The 24,659-nt window shown below is 37.1% G+C and overlaps 1 protein-coding gene across 2 annotated transcripts in view; it reads left to right on the forward strand.

Annotated features, from left to right (window-relative positions):
* The window catches only part of LOC150106757 (ankyrin repeat and SAM domain-containing protein 3-like), a 204,436-nt gene that overhangs the window by 113,479 nt on the left and 66,298 nt on the right, over positions 1-24,659 (forward strand). For both annotated transcript variants that reach the window (XM_090393314.1, XM_090393315.1), the window contains exons 5-6: positions 3,347-3,428; positions 7,308-7,428. In XM_090393314.1, the coding sequence (XP_090249440.1) occupies positions 3,347-3,428; positions 7,308-7,428 (203 nt within the window). The remainder of the gene's footprint in view (positions 1-3,346; positions 3,429-7,307; positions 7,429-24,659) is intronic.

The following is a 24,659-nucleotide window of genomic DNA, read 5'->3' on the forward strand; positions in this document are numbered from 1 at the left end:
AAAAGTTAATTGTGATCAAAATACTTCCAAGACTAAAAAACAGAGAAATGCTATAACACTGGAGGAAAATTTAGAAGTTATAAAGAAGTATGAACGTAATGAGTGCACAGTCGACATAGTCAGAGCTACATGAATTTCAGAATCAATTTTAAGAACAATAAGAAATCAAACAGAGAAAATAAAAGAAAGTTGTAAAAGTGCAACGAGAATGTCGACAACTAAGATAAAACAGATAAGGGCACCAATTATGGAGAAATTGGAAAGAATGTTGTCCCAATGGATTGCGGTGGTGTTCCGTTATCACCTTGATTATCCAGGCTAAAGCGAAAAGTTTGTTTGATGATTTGAATGCTGTAGATCCTGATCCTAAAGTGTAATCTTTTGCTGCAAGCACTGGGTGGTTTAAGTGTTTCAAAGTGCGACATGGAGTCCATAATCTCAAGTTGACTGGCGAGCCTGCGGGAGCTGATGTTTTTGTTGCTGAGAACTTTCCAGCAGAATTTCTAAGTGTAATTCAGGAACCTGGTGATTTGCCTCAGAAAGTGTTCAATCTCGGCGAAATGGGGTTGTTCTGGAAGTGTATGCCTAGTAGAATATTATTTCTGTCGGTGCAAGAAAAGAGGGGGCCCCATGTTTTAAAGCTTCCAAGGACTGTCTCACTTTGCTAGGAGGAAATGCATCTAGAGATCAGTAAACTAAACCACTGATGGTTTATCAGTCCGAAAAACGTGTACTCAAGGACTACTCAAAGGAGGATTTGCTTGTTGTATTGTGGTCAAATAAAAAAGCATGGATTACCGGAGCTGTGTTTGAGTCCTACTTTTGCAATAAATTGCATTGTGAATTGAAGGCTTATTGTGACATGATACCCTTCAAAATTCTTCTGCTTCTGGACAATGTACCAGGACATCATCCAAGCATCACTGAAATTGATGAGAATATCAAAGTTATTTTTCTGTCACCAAACACATCCCCCATTCAACCCATAGATCAGGGTGTTATTGCAACTTTCAAGAGAGTTTATCTCTGCAGAACATTTTCACAGCTAGTTCAAGCTACATGTATCGACGGTGAAGATAAAATTCAGTGAAAAAATTTTGGAAGAAATATGATATAAAAATGGCAATTGACAACATTGGAGAGGCATGGGCAGAAGTTAAGCACTCCTGCATGAAGGGAGTTTGGAAGAAAATTTGGCCTGGAGTTTCTGATTCTAATAATTTTGAACTATATCAAGACATGACATAGTTAAAATGGCAAAATCTGTTAGATTTGAGGATGTAGATGAGACAAATGTGGATGAACTGCTCGAGTCCCACTCATCAGGGCTCACTAATGAAGATCTTCTGGAAATAGAAAACAACATGAATGATGAAAGTCAGGAGCCCTTGTTGCTGAGCCCATCAAACAGCTTTCAAAAAAACAAATGACTGAATTTTTTAAGCACATTGACAGTGCCATCAGAATAATTGAATAAAATGATCCTAACGGGACTAGAAGCATCAGAGTTGCGAGAGAAATTCAGAATTCTTTGACTTGCTACAAAGAACTTTATAGAGAGAGAGAGAGGAAGAATGCTGCCCATCAGCTGAGTCTCGACTGTTTCATTAAAGTTGAAGATCATCAGCCTATCATCCCAGGGACGTCAAGAGAGTGATGATCTGGACTTACGGGATCCAGTCCATTCATTATCCGATTGAAGACTGTCAGAAATATGTAGTGTTTAGGTGTTTATGACATTGTATTAATTAAATTCATTCATTAAAATTTGTGTGTTTTGTTTATAAGTTTAAATAATTCATTCATTAAAATTTCTTTTGCTCACAGGTTTAAAGTGTTCATTTTTTTATCCTTCCAAAGAAACCCCTATTCCTATGTCAGCATGATAAATTCAACTGACTTTACACAATTTCGTGTTACGCGATTACTTCATAGAACCAAATCACGTAAAGCAAGGAACACATGTATCTGCTCAATCTATAGAACTGCTGTATTATGTAATCCTTAGTCTATCCAGCATAATAATGTATTATAAGCAGTAATCATAGACAGGAATGAGTGTCTTAAAAATATAGAATCTTTCTCTTTTGAAATACACAGTGTGTTAATTAATTTTGTAATTCCAGTCACTCCATTCAAGCTACCTTAGTAATTTATGAATTTTAATTTCTACACCATCCAAATATTCTTTCATGGCTTATGTAAGTAAGGTAATTTCCCCATGTCACCTCTGTACATGCCTTCCTTCAAATTTAAACCAATAAGAGAAATAGGGTATATGGTTGACATTTTCTCCAACTTGTGATGCTATGCTTATACTATACTTGGTATAAGAGCTCTTTTTGTGAAAACAGGTTTTACCACATGAAGGAGGTTAGCAAAGTTTTTACAAATAGTCATAATGTTGAAGATGCATGAAACAGTATCTCTCAATCAGGTGGAAACACCTGATTGAGAGATACTGTTTCATGCATCTTCAACATTATGACTATTTGTAAAAACTTTGCTGATGGTTTCTGAGGCCGGAATATGCCATAATAGATCTACATCCTTGAGTATAATGATGCCTTATACATCCGTTTTGTTTCATTGTTAATTGTTTGTGATTTTTCAAGGGGATTTTATTTCCTGTTTGTGAAGATTTTTTTCCTGGCTTCATCTTTTGTGGTAAAAAACACGACAAATTCCCATGCAAAACCTTTGCTACTATTTCCATCAAAAGTAATGGCCTCAAGCTAGATTGAGCATTTTCAGAGAAAGTGCAAATATAGTGTGTGATGTATTTTATGACTTGAAAAATTTTTAATTTATTCTGTTAAATGTTAATGATCATAGCTTTTGTCTGTATTCAAGATCCTGTACTACTTGAGGCCAAACATTTGTGTAATATAAGACTTGGTTATTTTGGTAGTTATTAGACATCCAAATGTGTAAAAAATAAATAAATAAATAAAAAATAATAATAATAACAAAGAAAAATAACTTATCAATTTGGATGTTCAAGATCCCATTTCATATTCTTATAATTAAATTCCTGATGCTACATCTCTATGTACACTATTCTCATACCTGTAACCTTTTAGAGAAATTCTGTATTCAAAACAAGAATATGATGTAAACATTAATTCTGCAGTCAATATTTATGGATGACTCAGTATTGATACTTTTAAATAGGCATCTCATACTCTTAATTACAGTGATGACAGAAGTATTGTTTAGCTATTAGTAGCACTTCATTTGCGAATGAAGTGCTACTAATAGCTAAACAAATTATCTTTCAAGTAAAGATAATTTGAGAACTCTGTTATAATTTCGACAGTTTATTTCTTTATATTTCCATTATTAGGGAACGTACAGAAGGACTCACTCCTCTGATGGCAGCAGCAGATGCAGGACATGAAATGATTGTAAAAGACTTACTACAAAATGTAAGTTATAAAATATTTATATTTTATTACTCTGACAGAAAGCAACTCCTTGCAAACCGCAGTAAATAACATTACCTTATGTTGTGCACTAATTCATCTTATTTGTTAATTTTATTCTTTCATATCTTTCAGGTGCTTATGGAATTGGAAATAAGTGCATCATTTAGCACTAGCTAAATGTGATAAATTCTCTGAAATAAGTCATGAAACTTATCTATTTGTATATTTATCTATATATTAATTTTGTTCCACATTAACTTCGTAATATTCTTAATGTTCATGCAGGTTCAATTCTTTCAATTTGATCCATTCAACAGACCAGATTTTTCTTACCACAAGATTAGTGCTACTTTCCAATTTCACATTTTGACCATTCTTTATGGATTCAGATAACTTTTATACTTCTCTGCTGAAATGAATCTTGATTGTCAACTCTTCCCTCTGCTTGCTTGCTTTTTTCATAGTTTGGCAGATTATATTTCATTATTACAAGAAGTCAACCTTAGTCATTAGGCCTGTCATTCTCTTTTAACCCAGTCATTTTTGGGTGAAACTGTTTCATTATGTTTGTTAATTCATTTGGAAAGATGTCAGTTTCTTGTTTCTGATGTTTTACTAATAGATTATAAATTTTCATCATAGCTTAACATCATATGTTATTTGATGCATTAATTGCTAACCCTTGGACTATTCAGCCTATTTCTTTTATTTGAAATTTGTTACTAGTGTAGTAACCTAATCAGAGCTTATTAGACGTATTAATCAGACATATTATTATTATTTGACACCTCCAGGGAGGCCAAGGACTCATCAAGGGAGGGCACCTACTCTGCAACTCTCTCTCTCTCTCCGCCACTCAATCCACCAAATGACCACAACTACATCAACGCTGCCTACCACCGACCACCACTATAGGAGCATATGGATTAGAACAAATCAATGACAGAGGAGAATGACTGTTGGACTCTTTTGCGACCAAAATGATCTAATAATTGGGAACACATTCAATGAACAAAAAGAAAGCATAAGACACACCTGTACACTGCTCCAGATGGAATCAGAAAAAAACCAAATAGACTTCATTCAATCATTCATTGTAATGGTGTCAAGAAGGTGAAAGTAATGTCAGGAGCAGAGTGTGGCTCAGACTACAGATTACTGTTAATTACAATTAAAATAAAACTCAAGAAAATAAAGAAAACAATGAACACATTGAAGTGGAATCTAGAAAATTTAAAAGCAAATAAAAAAAACATTTAAAGATGAAATAAGTAAAGAACTGAAAAACAAAGAAAATCTCTAACTGGGAAAGCCTTAAAGAACTAATAGTTAGTACAGCAAAAAAAAAGTTTTCAGTAAAAAAGAAAGAGCCAGAAAAAAAACATGGATAACAGAGGAAATACTGGACTTAATGGAGGAAAGAAGGAAAATAAAAAAGGACAAAGAAGAATATAAGAAAGTGGATCAGCAAATTAACGACGAATGTAAAAAAAACAAGAATGAATCAAATCAAAAATGTAAAGAAATAGAATTAAAAAAGAAAAGAAGATTACAGAGAAATATAACAAAATTAAAGGACTCAACAATAAGAAAAATCGTGTTAAACGATCCGTCAAAGGAAAAGATGAAAAAATTGTCAAGCCTGAAGATATTAATAATAGGTGGAGAGAATACATTGTAGAACTATACGATGACAGAAGCAGATCAGGAATTCCTAAAATTGAAGAAAGGAATGAAGGACCAGAACTACTTGATGAAGAGATAGAAAATGCAATAGATAGTTTGTCAAATGGGAAACTACCAGGAAATGATAATATATTAGTATAAATTATAAAATTGGGAAAAGATGGAAGGAATGTTTGAGAGACATTATAAAGAATATATACAACACAGGGAAGGCACTGGAGGATTTCAAGAAATCAATCTGCATTCCAGTTCCCAAAAAGCAACAGTCAGAGCTGTATTTGAATCAGCTAAATAAAAATCATAGCTGATTCAAATACAGGATTGGAAGAAATGCTAACCAAGATAATCCAAAATGGAAATGAGTATGGGATAGAATTAAACCTACGAAGAGTATAGAACTTTAAGTCTGATCTTGCACACATCTAAGATTATACTGAAGGTAATAAAAAATCGAATACATGCAAAAACAAAGAACCAAATTAGTGAAACACAGAAAATGGTTTTGTGGAAGGAGGATATGCAATAAATGCCATCTGGAACCTATCATGTATAATTGAAAGAACAATTGAATTAGGTAGATCGATGTTATAGACTTCCAGAAGGCATTTGACAAAGTCAAACACGATAAAATATTTGAAATTCTTAGAGCATGATACTGACAAAAATACCTGAAAATAATCTCACAACTATACTGGAGACAGAAAGCTTGCTTGCAAGGAGATGAGAAGACCGTGGACATTAAAGGAGGAGTAAGACAGGGATCTGTAACCCCCAATACTATTTAACATCTATAGTGAACACCTAATGAAGAACATAAAGGAAATGGGAATCAAGATCAATGGAAAATACATAAATAATATAAGATATGCTGATGATACTGTGTTCATAGCTGATTCAAATGCAGGATTGAAAGAAATGCTAACCAAAATAATCCAAAATGGAAAGGAGTATGGAATAGAATTAAACCTAAACACCAAACATATGATAATAAATAAAGGGAGTACAATAAGAAGCCATCTAGAAGTGTTAGATCATAACATACAACAAGTGGAAACATACAATTTCCTTGGATGTATATTCACAGAGATTGGAAAAAGGAAAGAAGAAATACAAACCAGAATCCAAAAGACAAAAGCAGCCTTCTGGAATAACGGATAAATCCTCAGAAACAATATTGATAACAAAACTAAGAATAATCAAAATACATGTGGTCAGTCTTAAATTACAAATATGAAAACTGGATTATTAGATAAATGGATAATGAGAAGAATACAAGCATTCAAGTTGTGGTTCTATAGAAGAGCCCTCAAAATTTCATGGAGAGATAAAATAAAATGGAAACATGCAATTTCCTCAGATGTATATTCACAGAGACTGGGAAAAGGAAAGAAGAAATACAAACCAGAATCCAAAAGACAAAAGCAGCTAACAAATGTAGAGGTGCTATCAGCTAACAAATGTAGAGGTGCTATGAATGATGAACACGAAGAACTAACTAGTCAGACATCATGATTAGGAAGATGAGAATGGCCGGACATATAATGAGAGGGTCAGTTGGCAAATTGAGTAAAGTAATTTGAGAAGGAAAGATAGAGGGAACAAGGGGAAGGAGGACATGGATAGACAATGTTCTGGAATGGAAAATCTAAATTATGTGGCAACATCAAAAGAATTGCAGAAAATAGAGCGATGTGGAAATCCTTAATCGCAAACCTTCAATACGAAGATGCCACCAAAGATTTGTTTAACGAGCTTCAGTAGTATAACTATCTTCCTCTTCAGTACGAAGAATAAAACCTACTTGATGCTGAACTGTTTTTTTTTTTTTTTTTAATTTAATTTATCATTGCAATTTATCTGTCGCTGTCCATAATTTTGTATTATTAGAGCCAACTGGGTATGTCATCAAACTTGTATCTTCACCGAGCTTGATCTATCCTCCTCAAATACTGCCTCTCAAACAGTTCTCTTGTTTCTTTTATATTTTCTTTATGAATGATTATTAATTACTCTATTTCTTGTAGAACTATTTTAATAATAGATTTAATACCATATATTTTTAAATAGTTTTTTTTACAGTTTAAAAAGGTATGGTTCTTAAAACTGAATTTGGGTCTCCCAGTGGAATGCTGATAACGATGATTAATGACCTGCTGTGGTTTTGTGTATTTTGTTTCTTCCATTTTTCTTTAGGGAGCAGATCCAATGTTTAAATCGTTTGTTGGAGAAACTGCTAAATCATTTGCTCAACAAAGAGGATATACTAAAATTGTGAATATCATTGATCAGTATCTGCTTTCAAGACTGAAATGTCGTAAGTGTTTTTTTGACATTTCCATCATTATAATGCCCAAATTTTTTATCTTGTTGAAATATTATTACTTATCTAATTTTATTAGAATATGGCATATGTTTACACAGTAAAAGTAATTAATGGAGAAGGGGAACACATGAGTTTGTCTGATGTTTGAATTTCATATAATTTAAATTGCATTCAGTAATTACAGACCTTTCCTGTTGAGTGTGATCTCTACCAAGGAGGTTGGCTATTATGGATCTTCATCTATTTCTCTCTTGGGCTGCTCTCTAGCTCTATGTAGTCACAGTAAATCTCAGCATCAGTCACAGTAAATCCTCAGAAGGCAGGTACCTAGAACTCAGTACTTGGACCTCTATTGGAAGTTTTATTTTTTTTCTCCCACTTGGTTAGACTATAATAAATTTAGTTTAATCCTTTCTCCAAGTGTAAGCAAAAACGTTTGCGCCTGAAGTATCTTCAGGACTGAGGCAACTTGTGGTAAAGGTGGACCAAGCTCTCATCACTCCTTGTCTTAGTATCTCCCATAATGCAAAGCACATCTCCTTGCAGACATGTTAAGGAACATTCTTAAGGAACATTCTGTGGAATGTTCCTTAAGAGGACATGCTAGAAAGGGAGGGGGGGAGGAAGAGTATGGGGAGTGCAAAGAGTAAATAGTGGATGCAGCAGTATGATATGAGGTAAAGGTGTATATAATAAAATATTTAGTTCAGTGGTGCTATAGGCCTGGCCTGGTAATGTGGAGGACAGTGAGGAGGACACAGCCAAATTGTTCTGCCTCACAGAAATTTTAATTATGGTAATACAGATCGGAATGAAGAGAGCATCTAGGAATAAAGAGAATGAATTCCTTGAGTTTTTGAGAGACTTCTGCTTTAGGCAGTACATAAGAGGTTATTACATGAGAATCAGGGGTCCTGGATTTGATTATCTCTTCTTATTGTAAATGAGTGAAATTTTCCTCTATTTGCTGAAAGTGACCATGAAGTGATTACTTAGGTGGTGGCCAGCCATATGAGGACTTCTGTGAGAAAGGGATATATGCTGGTTTCCAAATATTAAGGAATAGAGAAAAATTGCAATAACAAATAACAGAGGGTGATTCAATAAGCACATGAAAGTTGGGTACATATGTAAAAAGTGATGCTGAGTCTGATTATCTTATGCAAAAAGCAGCACTATCAGCAGTATATGCAAATGAGCCACGTTCATAAAAGCAGGCATTTTAGAGTGGTTTTCCATTTTGTGTCTGGAGTGAAAACAAAATATTTCTTGATAGCAGAATTCTTGAATATGGCTGCAAGACATTTAATTAATGAATTCAAATGGCAAGCCAATGTAAGACTAGAGGCCAGGCAGAGGTAGGTAGATGGTTTCGAGTCATTCTGTGGTTCACAGACTGGGAAACCAATTCCAGCAGTCACAAACAGCATCCCAGAGATGCAGTGAGGGATGGCCATGTGCAACAACAATAGCAGTGGGTGACCAATATCTCTGGTTATCTGCTCACAGAAACAGGGATGCTACCTTGAATTAGCTAGGATCTGACCTTGTGTCAGCTACAGGAACATTGGTATCTGCTTCCACTGTGCAAAATACTTCACGAAGGTGGTCTGTAGTTTGCATGCTTCTATTCCCATGCCACAAGAGAGAGAATATTTGCAATGGGCATATATTATTTACAGAAGAGTCTAGATTTGCTCTACAAAGATATCAGGCATGCTCTGATCTGGAGAGAGAACAGGAACCATTATCATCCTTCTAATATCCATGAAAGGGACACTTATGGTGGCAGTAGTGTGGTAGTTTTGAGAAGCATCTCATTGGATAGATGCACTGACCTGTATATGTTTCCTAGGGGAACCACAAAGCAACTTTTAGAGGTGAGGTCCTGGACACCTCTGTTTATCATAACTCTAATATTCACAAAAGGGACACTTACAGTGGATGTAGTGTGATGGTTTGAGGAGACATCTTATTTGGGACACACTAACCTGTATGTGCTTCCTAGTGGAATCATGAATGCTGCAACTTAGTCCTAGACCCTTGTTTGTCTATATACAAGTGCAATAGAGGAGACATACAAGAGGATAATGCTCATCCTCATTGAGCCAAGCTTATGGATTCATAATCTCCAAGAAGAGACTTGTGTGGACTGACGAGCCAGGTCTCCTGACTTTAATCCTATTGAGCATGTCTGGGATGCTCACGTCAGCAACGCCCCTACCTAGCATCTAGGCAGACATGTTGCTGCTCTTAACCCTCCTCCCTCATCAAAACCTTCATGAACTAAGAGCAGCAGCATCTACCTAGATGCTAGGTAAATTGTTATTACCAACTGAACGTCTGAACCCTCAATATAAACAGTATAAAACATTATTCTGAGTGTTGTTGCTGTGAGGGGGTGACTGCATTCCTTACTGAGGCACTTTGACAATCTCATTTTTTTGATCATTGTTTTCATGTACCTATTTGTTATTAAATTTATTATTTATTTACAATTTTTGTGGGTGTTTCATATCACACTGCTTTTCACCAAATTGCATAAAAATTTATAATGTAGTCTGAGTTATTGTGATTTTTCTCTTTGTTCTTGAATTTATGTAAACCAGTCTACATGGAATTTTAACGCTTATGATTATGACACTCAGGAGATGGCTTGCAGCTATATTATTATTATTATATGGTATCTTCATGGGATCCAGAGACTCATCATGGGAGACCCAAACTAATGCACACAAATCCTATCATACATATGAACCTTAAACTCATTCACCGTCAGGGCACTCACAACTAAGTCTGGCAGTCCGTTCCATTCATTCACCACTCTCCATGCAAAAAATTTGGTCAGCCACACCCCTGCTAACCACACTCTTGCACAACTTCCATGGATGGCTCTTGGTTCTCTGTTTATCATATACTGAAAACTTTTCAGTACATGATAGCATTCATATATGGAATTCATATGATAGCATTCATAGCATCGAGGGGTACATGGTGTGTAGTGTTTGTAGAGAGCTCCTGAAAAGATGAGTATTATTTTAAGTAATAATTGGTAAAATTGCTTGAATCTTACGTAGTATTATTTACTTTTCATATCTTAGCATGTCTGTGTGATTTTTGTGTGTTTTCTGAGTTATTTCAATTAGTAATTTGATAGATACTATTATTAGTGTGCACATGGCGCCGATAAGAAGGAATACATTTAGTTTAATCCTTTATCCAAGGGTGAGCAAACAAAGTTTGCATCTGAAAATATCTTCAGGACTGGGGTAAGGTAGTACAACACCGGGCAACTCGTAGCAAAGGTGGACCAAGCTAACATTACTCCTATCTCAGTATCTCCCATAATGCAAAACACATCTCCTTGCGGATATGTATAATGTTATGCATTAAGGGAAGGGCCACTACCCAGACTAGTGTCGACTTTTATTGAGGTCTCTTCAGTGGGAGCTATGCCCAGAAGTGGAGATACCAGGCAGAAGCAATGGCGAGGTCATCTTTACCTATAGGAGTTGCCAAACAGTATGCCATCTTTTATTAAATTACTCTGGATTTAGAGAAAGATGTTGCAAGTTTATTTTTCACTTGGTTAGACTATAATAAATTTAGTTTAATCCTTTATCCAAGTGTGAGCAAACAAAGTTTGTACCTGAAAATATCTTCAGGACTGGGGTTAGGTAGTACAACACTGGGAAACTCATAGCAAAGGTGGACCAAGCTAACATCACTCCTATATAAAAAGGTGGCAAACTGTTTGGCAACTCCCGTAGATAAAGATGACCTCGCCGTTGCTTCTGCCTGGTATCTCCACTTCTGGGCCTGGCTCCCACTGAAGAGACCTCAATAAAAGTTGAAACTAGTCTGGGTAGTGGCCCTTCCCTTAATGCATAACATTATACATATCCGTAAGGTGATGTGTTTTGCATTATGGGAGATACTGAGATAGGAGTGATGTTAACTTGGTCCACCTTTGCTACGAGTTGCCTGGTGTTGTACTACCTTATCCCAGTCCTGAAGATATTTTCAGGTGCAAAATTTGTTTGCTCACACTTGGATAAAGGATTAAACTAATTTTATTATAATCTAACCAAGTGAAAAATAAACTTTCAACATCAAGAAGGAATACAATGGCGTCCAGATTGGCATCTTTGTCCAAAAATTTTAATATAAAGGAGTTTTTTCAGTGTACCGTTTGTGAAATGTATACGTTGAGGAGAGCGGTTGGAGTCTGGTTAAACAATGATAGTGGAGTGCAGTGGCGCACCCAGGGAGGGGGGGGGGGGGGGCCAAGGGGTCCTGGCCCTCCCCAAAAGAAAAAGGAAATAAACACTAGAAAACTTTCATAAAATCTTTCCCTAATTAAAATTTATTTTTTTATTTATGTTGTGCCTCCTATTTCTATACCACTTATCATGTATTGGCGATCACTGCAGATACTCAGTCATAGGTAGTATGAAATGCGTAGTGTGTATTCATAAATCGTCTACTCCCCCCCAAAGATTAAATTCTGAGTGTGCCACTGGTTTAGTGAATGTGTGCAGAAAGTGTAAGGAATGTGAGGATTTAAAGTGTGTTTCAGGTCTGGAGAGTGATATTGTTCTTGAAAGTCAGAATGTAGAAAATAGTGATATATTTGCGAGGTAGTACCAGATATGTGAGAGTGGTGTTGAAAGTGAGAATGAAGGTAAAAATACAGAACGGACGAATGAATTAACGGATAATAAAAAGGATGAGACAGATGCAATGAGTGAGATCGCACAGCTGCGCGGAGCGATATATAGGGCGAATTGGCAGCCTGAGCGTTGGCAAAAATGTTTACATTGCGTACCAACTAATAAACGGCAAAAGTATGATAAGAAAAATAAGAGTATGATCGTGAGTGTAAACAAAATGAAAGAGCAAGTGTTGTATGGAGATTCTTTAGTAAGAGGTGTGATACATGAGAGTTTGACAAAATCGTACCAACCTGGTCCGAACATTAATGATGTAAGCGAGTCAATTAGAATGCAAAAGCAGAGGGTGAAAGAATTGATATTAGTAGCAGGAACGAATCATTTGAAAGGAGACAAAATGGCTATGAGAGAGGATTTGAAGGAATTACTTGAGGTTGCAAAAGAGAAGAGTGAGAGTGTTTAGGATGGTGAGTCTGTTGCCACGGTATGACAGTGTAGAGTATAGGAGGAGGAACAAAATTGCTAATGATTTTATGCAGAGGAGTGGTGTGGAATTTGTGGATGTGTGGAGTGAGTTCGTTGGGCGAAAGGATTTATATAAGATGGATGGTTTGCATTTGAATGGATTTGGTGTACGGAGACTTGAAAAGGTGTTGTTGAGTGAAGCGGATGTGCAGAATCAGGGAAACGAGTTATTAAGGGGCGGAGAAGTAGATATGCAGACTTTAGGGAGACAGTTGAGTGTATGAATGTGTGTAATAGGCCCGAGCAAGTACGAAGGACAACTCAGAATGGGATAGTAAGTATAAGGCATCAAAATAGGGATAGTTAGTATAAGGCATCAAAATGTTTCTGCAATTCATGTATACTAATGCCAGAAGTATTAGGAACAAGAAGGAAGAATTTTTGGCCTTGGTTGGCACTTCCAGGCCACAGGTTATTGGCATTAGTGAAACATGGCTGACAGAAGATGATATAGCTAGTGGGATAGAATGTGAGGGGTATGGTGTGTTCAGGAGTGACAGGGAGCATAAAATGGGGGGAGGATTGTTATTGATGATAGCTGATGAGCTGCAGCCAAGGAGAATAGAAGTGGAACTGCAGGATAGAGAAAAGAGCACATTTGAGGCTATTTGGTGTGAGATTGAGACTAGCAGAACAAAATATACAGTTGGGTGCTGCTATAGACCAAGTGATGGAATAGATGGTGGAGATAGTATGCATAAGCAAATAAAAGAAATGAGTGGAAGGAGGATAATTATTATGGGAGATTTCAACTATGGTAACATTGACCAGAAGGAGAAGAGGACACATGGGAGAAAGGAATTGGATTTTATGTGGTTATTAAGGAATAACTATCTGCAACAGCATGTAATGGAAAATACTAGGGGGGTCAGAGAGTGCTTGATCTAGTAATTGCATCTGAAAATTTGGCTGTAACGAATATTATGACATTGCCACCAGTTGGTGAGAGTGATCATAGGGTCTTGACTTGGGAAGTGGCTAAAGGGGTGGAATTTACAATTAAGACAGGGTACATGTGGAATTATCGGGTTGGTGAGTATGACAAGCTTAGGAGTTTGATTGGTTCAGTGCCATGGCATGTAAAACTGCAAGAGCTGGATGTTGATAGTGCATGGGAGGCGATTAAGAAGTGTTTGCAGGAGGCAATTGCTGACTGTATACCTAGATTCCGAATAATAAATCGAGTAGGGGTTAGATGGATGAATAACACCATTAAGCTTGAGCTGCAAAAAAAGAAACAACTGTGGAGGGAATTTTAGGAGAAAGGTGACTGGCAGGCACATGAACGGTATAAAGCGCGGGCAACTGCTAATGGAATTTTAGATTTTACTGGAATTTATTCCATCACTTGGTCTAGTGTGTATTCATATTTCATAAATCTAAAGCACTGCCTTAGTGCTTTAGATTTATGAAAAGACACAGTTTACTCATTCGTACAAAAACCACTCTAGCCCAAAAAATTCGGGCTGACTATGAAGCTAAAATTATAAAATTCCATAGATTTGTCATATCAGCGAGAAGGAAATTTAACTTTGAGCTTAATCAAATTGCGAACATGGATGAAGTGCCTCTAACTTTTGATGTTCCTTCAAATCGGACAGTAGATTCAAAAGGCACCAAAATGAATAGTGATCAAAACAACAGGTCATGAAAAAACTCACTACACTGTGGTTTTAACTTGTTGCGCAAACAGAACAAAACTACCCCCATGTTAATCTTCAAGAGAAAAACGTTACTGAGAGATGAAATTCCTTTTAGCATTATTATCCATGTGCAAGATAAAGGATGGACGAAACAGGAATGAAATTATGGATACAAAAGATATGGGCAAAATGTCCAGGTGCGTTGTTTAAAAAGCCTGCGATGTTAGTGTGGGATCAGTTCAGAATGCATAAAACAAAATCAACCAAGAAGCTTCTAAAAGAAATGAATACAGAATTAGCAGTCGTTCCTGAAGGCCTTACAAGTCAATTACAACCCTTGGATGGATCTATTAATAAACCATTCAAAAATTTTATGTGGGAAGAGTGGAACAAATGGATGACAAAGCCAAATCACGATGTTATAGCAACAAGACGTATCAAATGGCCAACAATTTCAGAAGTATGTACCTGGGTGAAAAATTCATGGGAAGCTCTGGAAGAAGAGACGATTATAAAATCATTTAAGAAATGCGGGATAAGTAATGCGATGGATGGTACCGAAGATGACGCAGTTTTTGAAGGGCATGACAACAATAGTTGAGACGAAAGTAATACGAACGGTGACATTAATGAGATGAGTGATAGTACCGAGAGTGAAGATGAACTGAATATTGCCAATACAAATGATTGTAACAATAAATAAAAATGAAGTAAGAATTTGTAAATATCTTTATATAATAAAATATTTTTTTCTAAAAATAGTCTCATAAATTTGGGGTGCGTCTTATAGTCCAAAAAATACGGTAATCATCCACCTTAGATTAGTTCTGCTCACGCATTCTTTAAACTGGTAATGTCAGGTTCCTTTCTGATATCATTTGATTCTATCAGTGATTCTACCTGTTTATCTCCCTAATTTGTCTCAGAACTGTTGTTTGATCATCTGTTTTACTTCCAACCCAGTTCTCGGATCCATAATTTATAATTGCTTTGAACACTGTTGTGTATATTGCTACTTTAATGTTTAAGCTTATTTTTCTCTCTTATTCCATATAATTTATTATTCTGTTGTCTATTTCCACATTTCATTTTCCATATACACTAAAAATCATATCTAAATAGCTAATTACTAGATTCTTGAAATTGCCGTTTTCTGTGTGCTGTCTGTTTTCATATCTTTTTAATTCTGATTTTCATATTAAATTTGTTACAGCATTTGTTTGATTTAAATGCTGTTCAGAGTATGGAGTTGTGCTGAATGTTTCTGATTAGAATATGAGGTTTAGTTTATGCTACTATTTCATAATATGATTCCTATTTTGTATGTGTATATATTATCATTTGTGGATGTGAGCCACACACACACACACAAATGAATGACAGTGGTGATAGCATGTAGAATCATATGTAAGAAGGATGCATGTTGTCTTTACTGCCACTCATCTGTGTGTGTGGCTTACATCTCCACAAATAGTAATATATATATACAGGGTGTTCGGGATAAATTTGACAGTTTCGTAAGGAAAAAGAAAATCTTCTTTGTATCTATTAAATTTAATGAATTGACAAAAAAACATTACAGGCAGAGTTAATTACAATACTATCAACAAGATTTACTCAAAATAACCACCATTAGCATCGATCACAGCTTCAATTCTGCTTCGGAACCTCGAACAAGCTGATGCTACAGTCTCCCTGGGAAGGGCCGCAAAAACTGTTTTAATTTTATCCATTAACTGGGCTTTTGTATTACTTGAAGTGCGATTGGTGTCTTTTTCAACTGCGCCCCATACAAAATAATCCATGGGGTTAAGGTCTGGGGAGTTTGGAGGTCAAACATTTGGACTGGTGAAGTCGTAGAAATTTTCAGACAACCATTTTTGACTTTTCCCAGAGGTGTGGCAAGGGGCCGAATCCTGCTGCCATACATACGGCCTACCATTGGCTACCCTTGTTATCCAGGGCTTGACTACAGTTAGCAACTCCACGAACAAAGCCCGAATTCCAATGCCAGGGTTCTTCAACACCTGTTCCTGCAGATTTGCGAGGAATTCTGCTGTACGAACGCAATCAGATCGTCTGCTAGGGATCTTTCTTCTTGCTACATCCTCGTAGTCACCATTGCAAGTCTCTAGTTCATGCCTGATTGTTTTTACTGTATTCAGGGAGCATTGGGCAGCAGTCGTAATATCCTTATTTTGATGGCGGGCACGAATCATCATGATACAAGTTATTCTCTTCCATGATTCAGGTGGGTTCCAGCTATCCATCATTTCTGACATCTTGTATATGAATGAAGAAGGGTCCAAACTTTTAAATGAAGAGAAGTGTGTGTTAATACATGTAACTTACGGAAAAATATAATTAATTATAAATATGTCAAATTTATCCCGAACACCCTGTATATATAGATAGATATAGATATAAAATATGCATCACATTATGAAATAAGGTGACAATCAACTTGATATTGAAATCTGAAACAGTCAACAAAGCTCCATACTCTACATATATGATATTCCTAAACAATATCCAGTTAAAGGCTTCAAGACTAAATCAAATAAATGATGATTATTATTATTTCTGACACCTCCAAGAAGTCTAAAGACTCATCGTGGGAGGACACCCACTGTACAACATTCTGTTTTCACCACTACAATCATCAACTGTATAACCAATCATCTACATCAATGCCATCTACTGCCCACCACCACGACAACTAGTATTTTTTGTCTGTAAATTGTGTGATGGTGTAATAAATTTAGAATGAAAATTGGCTTCAGCTTAAGGATAAATCTATTCTTAAGTTGTGAATCATTTCTGATTGAGTATCCTCTACTCCAGCTTTTCCACACTTCAGCTTTCTGATGGCTTTTCTACTTCTGATAGCAATACCGTGAATATTTTGTATCAGTGTCTTTGATTAGTTATAATATAATATGAATCTTTTGAGTAACTAATCAAAGACACTAATCCAGTGCCCAATGAGCAAGTGGTGGCCAACCACATACCATTGATAACTGGGGTCAACGTAGAGGTCCCAGGCTTGTGCAGATCAACCGGAGGGCAATGGCAGCACAAATCATATCCAGTTTCAGTGCTGATGGTCCAAGCAGCATCAGCAAGCAAATGGTACAGTGTATCCTGTATACCATGGGCTATGAGAGCCGACATCCTAATTGTGCCACTGTTGGCAGCTCATCAGGCATTGTGCCTCACCTGGTGTTGGAACCATCAAAACTGGACTTCTGCAGGGTGGACTGGAGTCATGTGGTCTGATGAATCCCATTATCAGTTGTATGGAAGGGAGGCGAGTGTAGCATTGACAGTGAGGTCATGGTCCTGTCATGCCAGGTCAGCTCTGTCTCTCCACTGTATCTGATGGTTTGGGGAGTCTGCTGATGTGACACATTAGGTTCCTTATTATGTCTAAGTTTTAAAAGAGGTAAACCGTGAGTAGACATAACTATACAAATAAATAACGGAAAAACTCACGTAGAAATATTATTTAATAGTATAATTTTCGCCTGTGTGTCACAGGCATCTTCAGTACAATTAGGCACAAAAATTAAACACTAACTGACAATTCCAAAAAGCGCCACCTAAGTAGCTGGTGTAAGATAACTAAAAAGGTCAATAACTTTCCTAAAAAAAAAAAAAAAAAAAAAAAAAAAAAAAAAAAAAAATTTAATACAATAAAAAGTTAGGAAAGATTAGCTGATTTGTAAAGTACTATCTCCCATAAAGGGGATAGACGTAAGCCGTCGGATCTGTTTAAGTTAGGAGAATGAAGTAGAGTTTCACATGCTTCTTTATAAAGGCGTTCCATGAGAAACTGACTTTTGTGAAGAACTCTTGTCTTTCTCCAATGAACTCTGTGTCTAGTGAAGATGGCATGTTCTGCAAGTCCAGACTTTTCAGCTTTAAAGTATTCAATATAAGATTGGTGTTCTTCTAGCCGAATGGAGGCAGATCTTCCCGTTTGTCCGAAATAACATAATCCACAAGAGCACGGAATCTGGTAGACACCTGGATGATTAAGATGTGGAAGCTTGTCCTTTGGAGAAGCGAGAAAGGTGGAGATTTTTCTAAACGGTCGAAAGGCAACAAAAATATTCAGTGGTTTTAAAATTTTTGCTATACGTTCACTGATGCCTTGTATATAAGGGATGGTAATGCGCGTTATTTCCTCTGTGTTTGAAGAGGGAGACATATTAAATCTACTCAAAGTTCTTTTAATGAAGCAATTCTTATAGCCATTAGATAGAAAGATTCCGTGCTCTTGTGGATTATGTTATTTCGGACAAACGGGAAGATCTGCCTCCATTCGGCTAGAAGAACACCAATCTTATATTGAATACTTTAAAGCTGAAAAGTCTGGACTTGCAGAACATGCCATCTTCACTAGACACAGAGTTCATTGGAGAAAGACAAGAGTTCTTCACAAAAGTCAGTTTCTCATGGAACGCCTTTATAAAGAAGCATGTGAAACTCTACTTCATTCTCCTAACTTAAACAGATCCGACGGCTTACGTCTATCCCCTTTATGGGAGATAGTACTTTACAAATCAGCTAATCTTTCCTAACTTTTTATTGTATTATATTTTTTTTTTTTTTATTTTTTTTATTTTTTTTTTTTTAGGAAAGTTATTGACCTTTTTAGTTATCTTACACCAGCTACTTAGGTGGCGCTTTTTGGAATTGTCAGTTAGTGTTTAATTTTTGTGCCTAATTGTACTGAAGATGCCTGTGACACACAGGCGAAAATTATACTATTAAATAATATTTCTACGTGAGTTTTTCCGTTATTTATTTGTATAACCTTATTATGTCTGGAGAGATCCTTAAATGCTACAAGCTACCAGAATATGCTGGCTGATCACTTACACACCTTCATGGTCTTCATGCATCCAACAGCTGATGGTCTATTTCAGCAGGACAATATGTTAACTCTACAGACTCACATATAAATCTAAATCGGATATAAATCTAATCTGATCTCTATGGAATTCCATAGAGCGAGACATTAGATCCATGTATCCAGGTGAGGGTGTCGAGGCTAGCTGGTGAACGGACGTGCTATTGGAGAGCTCCTGAGAGATTTGTGTTTTTTGTTGATTTATTGATGTTTTGGATTCAATTTAATGGACTTAAGTGTGTAATTTTGGTATATTATTGGAGCTTTATTAGCGTGGTTAGTGTACTAAAGTGTTTTATAACATAATCTATGTCGGGAAGTCGCCGCTAGATGAATTCGTAATGTGTAGTGTTCGTGCAAGCTCCAGATAAGATAAGTATCATTTTCAGTTATCGATACAAATTACTTAATATTGTGTAGTTTTGTTTTGTTTGCCTTGCGTATTTTAGTGCGTCTATTTTTGGTGTGTTATAACGTATAATTTGACAAAACATGTTGCAAATAAGTATGGCACCTGTGTGAAGGAAAATGGCGGCCAGTAATGAAGGTTCGCCATCGTTATCAAAGAACGGTAGCATAAAAGAAATGAGTCAGTGTACTAGCTGTGAAATGTACGCTTTGCGGAGTGCGGTCAGAGTGTGGTTAGATGATGATAAAGGATTGAATGTGTGTAGAAAATGTAGGGAGAATGAGGAATTTAAGTGTATTTCGGATCGTGAGTGTGATATTTTTGTCAACCTTCAGAATGAAGGAAATAGGGATATGACAAGAAACGGCAAGGTTGTACATGAAAATTGTGAGAGTGTGAATGATAGTATAAATGGTTTCTCAGAGAACAAAAAAGATGAGATAGATGCATTGAGTGAGATTGCGTTGTTGAATAGTGCGATAGAAAGAGCAAAACAGCAGCTAGAGTGCATGAACAAAAGTAGACTGAATGAACCAACCAATAATAAATGGTATGACAGGAAAAATAGACGTATGAATGTGAACATGAACAAAATGAAGGATAGAGTGCTGTATGGAGACTCGTTAGTACGAGATGTGTTAGTAGAGGATTTGACAAAATCGTACCAACCTGGTGCGACCATAAAGGACGTAACTGAGTCTATTAGAGAGCAAAAGGAAAGGGTGAAAGAAATGATTGTTGTGGCAGGTACGAATGATTTGAAAGGAGATAAAATGGAAATGATAGAAGACCTGAATGAATTGTTTGAGGTAGCAAAAGAAAAGAGTGAGAGAGTTAGAATGATTAGTCTTTTGCCACAGTATGACAGTGAAATGTTTAAAAGGAGGGCTATAATTGCGAATGACTTTATGCGTGGGTTATGTATGACGAGTGGTGTGGAATTTGTGGATGTGTGGAGTGAGTTTGATGGGCGAAAGGATCTATATAAGATGGATGGCTTGCATTTGAATGGTTATGGTGTAAGAAGACTTGAGAAAGTGTTGCTGAATGTAGTGGATGTGCAAATTCAGGGAAACTAGATTTGTTAAGCGGGGGGAGTAGAGATACAGTCCTTATGGAGGCAGTTGAATGTAAGAATGAAAATATGCCAGAGCAAATAAGGACAACAAATCTGAGTGGGATAGTTAATATAAGGCATCAAGGTAGGGTTGGGGCTAATGGGGGTCTTAAATTCCTGTGCACTAATACTAGGAGTATTAGGAACAAGAAGGAAGAGTTTTTGGCCATGGTTGGCACTTCCAGACCACAGGTTATAGGTATTAGTGAAACATGGCTGACTGTAGATGATATAACTAGTGGGATTGAATGTGATGGGTATAGTGTGTTCAGGAATGACAGAGAGAATAAAATGGGGGGAGGAGTATTGTTGATGATAGCTGATGAGCTCCAGCCAAGGAGAATAGAAGTTGAATTGCAGGATAGAGAAAAGAGCACATTTGAGGCCATTTGGTGTGAGATTGTGTCTAGCAGAACTAAATATACAATTGGGTGCTGCTATAGACCAGGTGATGGAAAAGATGGTGGTGACAGTATGCACAAGCAAATAGAAGAAATGGGTGGAAGGAGGGTGATTATTATGGGAGATTTCAACTATGGTCGCATTGATTGGAGTGAGGAGAGGACACACGGGAGGAAGGAACTGGATTTTATGCGGTTATTAAGGGATAACTATCTGCGACAGCATGTAATGGAAAATACTAGGGGTCAGAGAGTGCTTGACCTAGTAATTACATCTGAGGATTTGGCTGTAACAAATATGACCACATTGCCACCAATCGGTGAGAGTGATCATAGGGTCTTAACTTGGGAGGTGGCTAAAGGTGTAGAATTTTCAATTAAGACAGGGTACATGTGGAATTATCGGGCTGGAAAGTATGACAAGCTTAGGAGTTTGATTGGTTCAGTGCCATGGCATGTACAACTGCAAGGACTAGAAGTTGATAGTGCATGGGAGGTAGTTAAGAAGTGCTTGCATGAAGAAATGGCTGACTGTATACCTAGAGTCCGAATAATAAATCAAGTAGGGGTTAAATGGATGAATAACACCATTAAGCTTGAGTTGCAAAAAAAAGAAACAACTATGGAGGGAATTTAAGGAGAAGGGTGACCGGCAGACACATGAACGTTATAAAGCGCAGGCCAGAAGGGTGACAAGTGTGGTAAGAAAAGCAAAAAAAGGATTACGAAAGAACATTGGCCATGCAGGCTAAAGAGAATCCTAAACAGTTTTTTAGATATGTAGCAAGTAAAAGGAAAAATGTACATGGCAGATTGATTTTAAAGAATGCCGATGGTAGGGAGGTAACTGAATCAGTTGAGATAGTTGAGTTACTGAGCGAGCACTTTGCAAGAGTATATCATCCAGGTGGTGACATTGCAGAAACGAATAAACCAGTAGACTATACGGGAATTGTGGTTAATGAAGTGGAGGTGAGTAATCTATTGCATAACCTCAGTGTCAATGCATCTGTGGGATTGGATGGTATACCAGCTCGTGTTGTACGAGAAGCAGCTAAAGAATTGTCAGTACCCTTGACCATTTTGTTTAATTTGAGTCTCGTATCTGAGTTAGTCCCCGAGCTGGTGGAAAGAGGGGAAAATAGTTCCACTGCATAAAGGTGGTTCCAAGACTGCTGTTGTAAATTACCGACCGATTAGCATATCAGGAATCATTGTCAAGGTCTTAGAGAAATTAGTCAAGAAAAGAATACAGGATTGGATAGATGAAAATGGGATATTGTATAGGGGACAACATGGTTTTGTGAAGGGTAGATCATGCCTCAGTAACTTGCTCACGTTTTATAACACAGTGACGGCTGAACTGGATAGCGGTAATGGGTTTACAGTGATACTACTGGACCTTGCCAAGGCCTTTGATAGGATACCACATGGAACTCTAATCAGTAAACTGGAGCAGATGGGTATAGATATAGGGTTGGTGAGATGGATAAGAGGGTGGTTGAAGGAGAGATATCAAAGAGTGGTTTATTCAGGAGTGGAGTCTAAAAGACGTCTTGTGACTAGTGGAGTGCCACAGGGCTCTGTTCTTGGACCACTGCTTTTCAATTTGTTCATCAATGATATTGGAAACGATCTGAGAGGAAGTGTTCACTTGTTTGCTGATGATGCAAAGTTGGGTAGAGCAATTGTGAGTGCACAGGATGTCAAAATTTTACAGGATGATTTGGATAGTTTGGAGGACTGGGCTAGGAAAAATGGATGTCAATTTAATGTGGCAAAGTGTAAGGTTATGCACTTTGGGGCGAAAAGAATAGCAGCAGTATATCGCATTGGTGGAACCATACTCCAGGAGATTGATGAGGCCAGGGATTTGGGAGTGTTGGTGGATAGGGAGTTGAAGTTTAGGGGGCACATTGCAAAAGTAACTAAAACAGCTCACCAAATCACTTGGCTTCTGAAAAATACTTTAACATGCAGAGACGAACAAGTTGTTGTTCCTCTGTATCGAGCCTTGATAAGACCCCATCTGGACTTCTGTGCCCAGCTATGGGCACCAGGGTTTCTTGGTGATGGGGAGGAAGTGGAGAGGGTCCAGAGGCGAGTGACCAAGATGATAGCAGGTCTGTGGAATGAACCTTATGAGAATAGGTTGAAGATTTGTGGGTTGCAGAAATTGGACGATAGGTGAAAGAGGGGTGATATGATTGAGACATTCAAATTACTGAAGGGTTTTTATAAGATTGATCCAGAAGATATTTTTGAAAATATGACTGGTGGTGGGAGGACTAGGGGCCATGCATGGAAGCTGGGCAAGAGCGTGGTTGACAAGGGTGTTAGAGCTAGGTTCTTTACTTAGAGAGTGGTAAATGAGTGGAATAAGCTTCCAGAGTCTGTTATGGGTGCTATGACCGTGAATGAGTTCAAGGCAGGGTATGATAGATACTGTGTGAATGTTGAATAGTTGTTCTTGACATGATGTTAGGGCCTCCCTCGATGAGTCTGTCGACTCCTTGGAGTTTCCCGGAACAATAATAATAATAATAATATCCAGGACCAATGTCTGCGGCACAGTTGTAGACAATGCTGCAATAGGCATGGCTGGAATTAACTCTGGCACCTGGTGGAGACAATGCCTCAGAGTACAGGCTATCATTCATGCTGGAGGAGGGCTGACATGCTATTAGGTGGGCATTGCTAATATTTTGTCTATTAAGTGTATAGGTGTTATTATTAAGAGAGATCTTCAGGAAGTCAGATACTCATCGAGGGCGGCCAGACTATCTTCACTAACTGTCATACCTTATCTTTGAATTCATTCAAACTACTTGCACACAACATCCAACAGCAATCCATTTAAATCACACACCACAGTATATGAGAGAAAAATCAAGCCCTCATCCCCTTCTTGACAGCATTCATTCTCAACTTTTAAGGATGATCTTGCATCCTTTCTCCACCTTCTATAAAATGAAAAATTCCATCTACTGAAATTCTGTATAATCCTTTCAAAAGTTTGTAAGTCTCAATCATATTACCCCTCTTTCTCCTGTTTGCTAGTGTCTGCAGTCTACAATTCTTAATCTGTCTTCATAATTAGCATTCCACAATCCTGATATCATTTTTGACCCTCCTTTGCACTCTCTCCACTGTATCAGAATCACTATGAAAACCAGGAGACCAGTCATGCGTGCAGTTGTCCATTTGAGGTCTTGTCAAGACCTTGTAAAGAGGCAAAATGACTTACTTATCTTTACATGTCAAAGTTTGTTTCAATACTGCAATTATCCTCTGAGTTGTATTTGCACTTCAACTCCTTGTCTACTAAAACTCTGTGATCTCTAACCTGATCGAAGATATTGATCAGGTTATTAAAGATATAGCATAATCCCACTAATATAATGTGACATTGTATATCTAATCACACTGAAGTGCATGATCTTGCATTTACTAAGATTGATCTGACAGCATTTTTACTTGCCCACTATTCCAGCCTATTCAAATCATTCTGCAAGTACTGCATATCAGCAGCACTC

The sequence above is a fragment of the Typopeltis vanoorti genome, chromosome 5, assembly GCF_054136105.1.
Source record: "Typopeltis vanoorti isolate ZY-2024b chromosome 5, IOZ_Tvanoo_1.0, whole genome shotgun sequence".
In the NCBI taxonomy this organism is placed as follows: domain Eukaryota; kingdom Metazoa; phylum Arthropoda; class Arachnida; order Uropygi; family Thelyphonidae; genus Typopeltis; species Typopeltis vanoorti.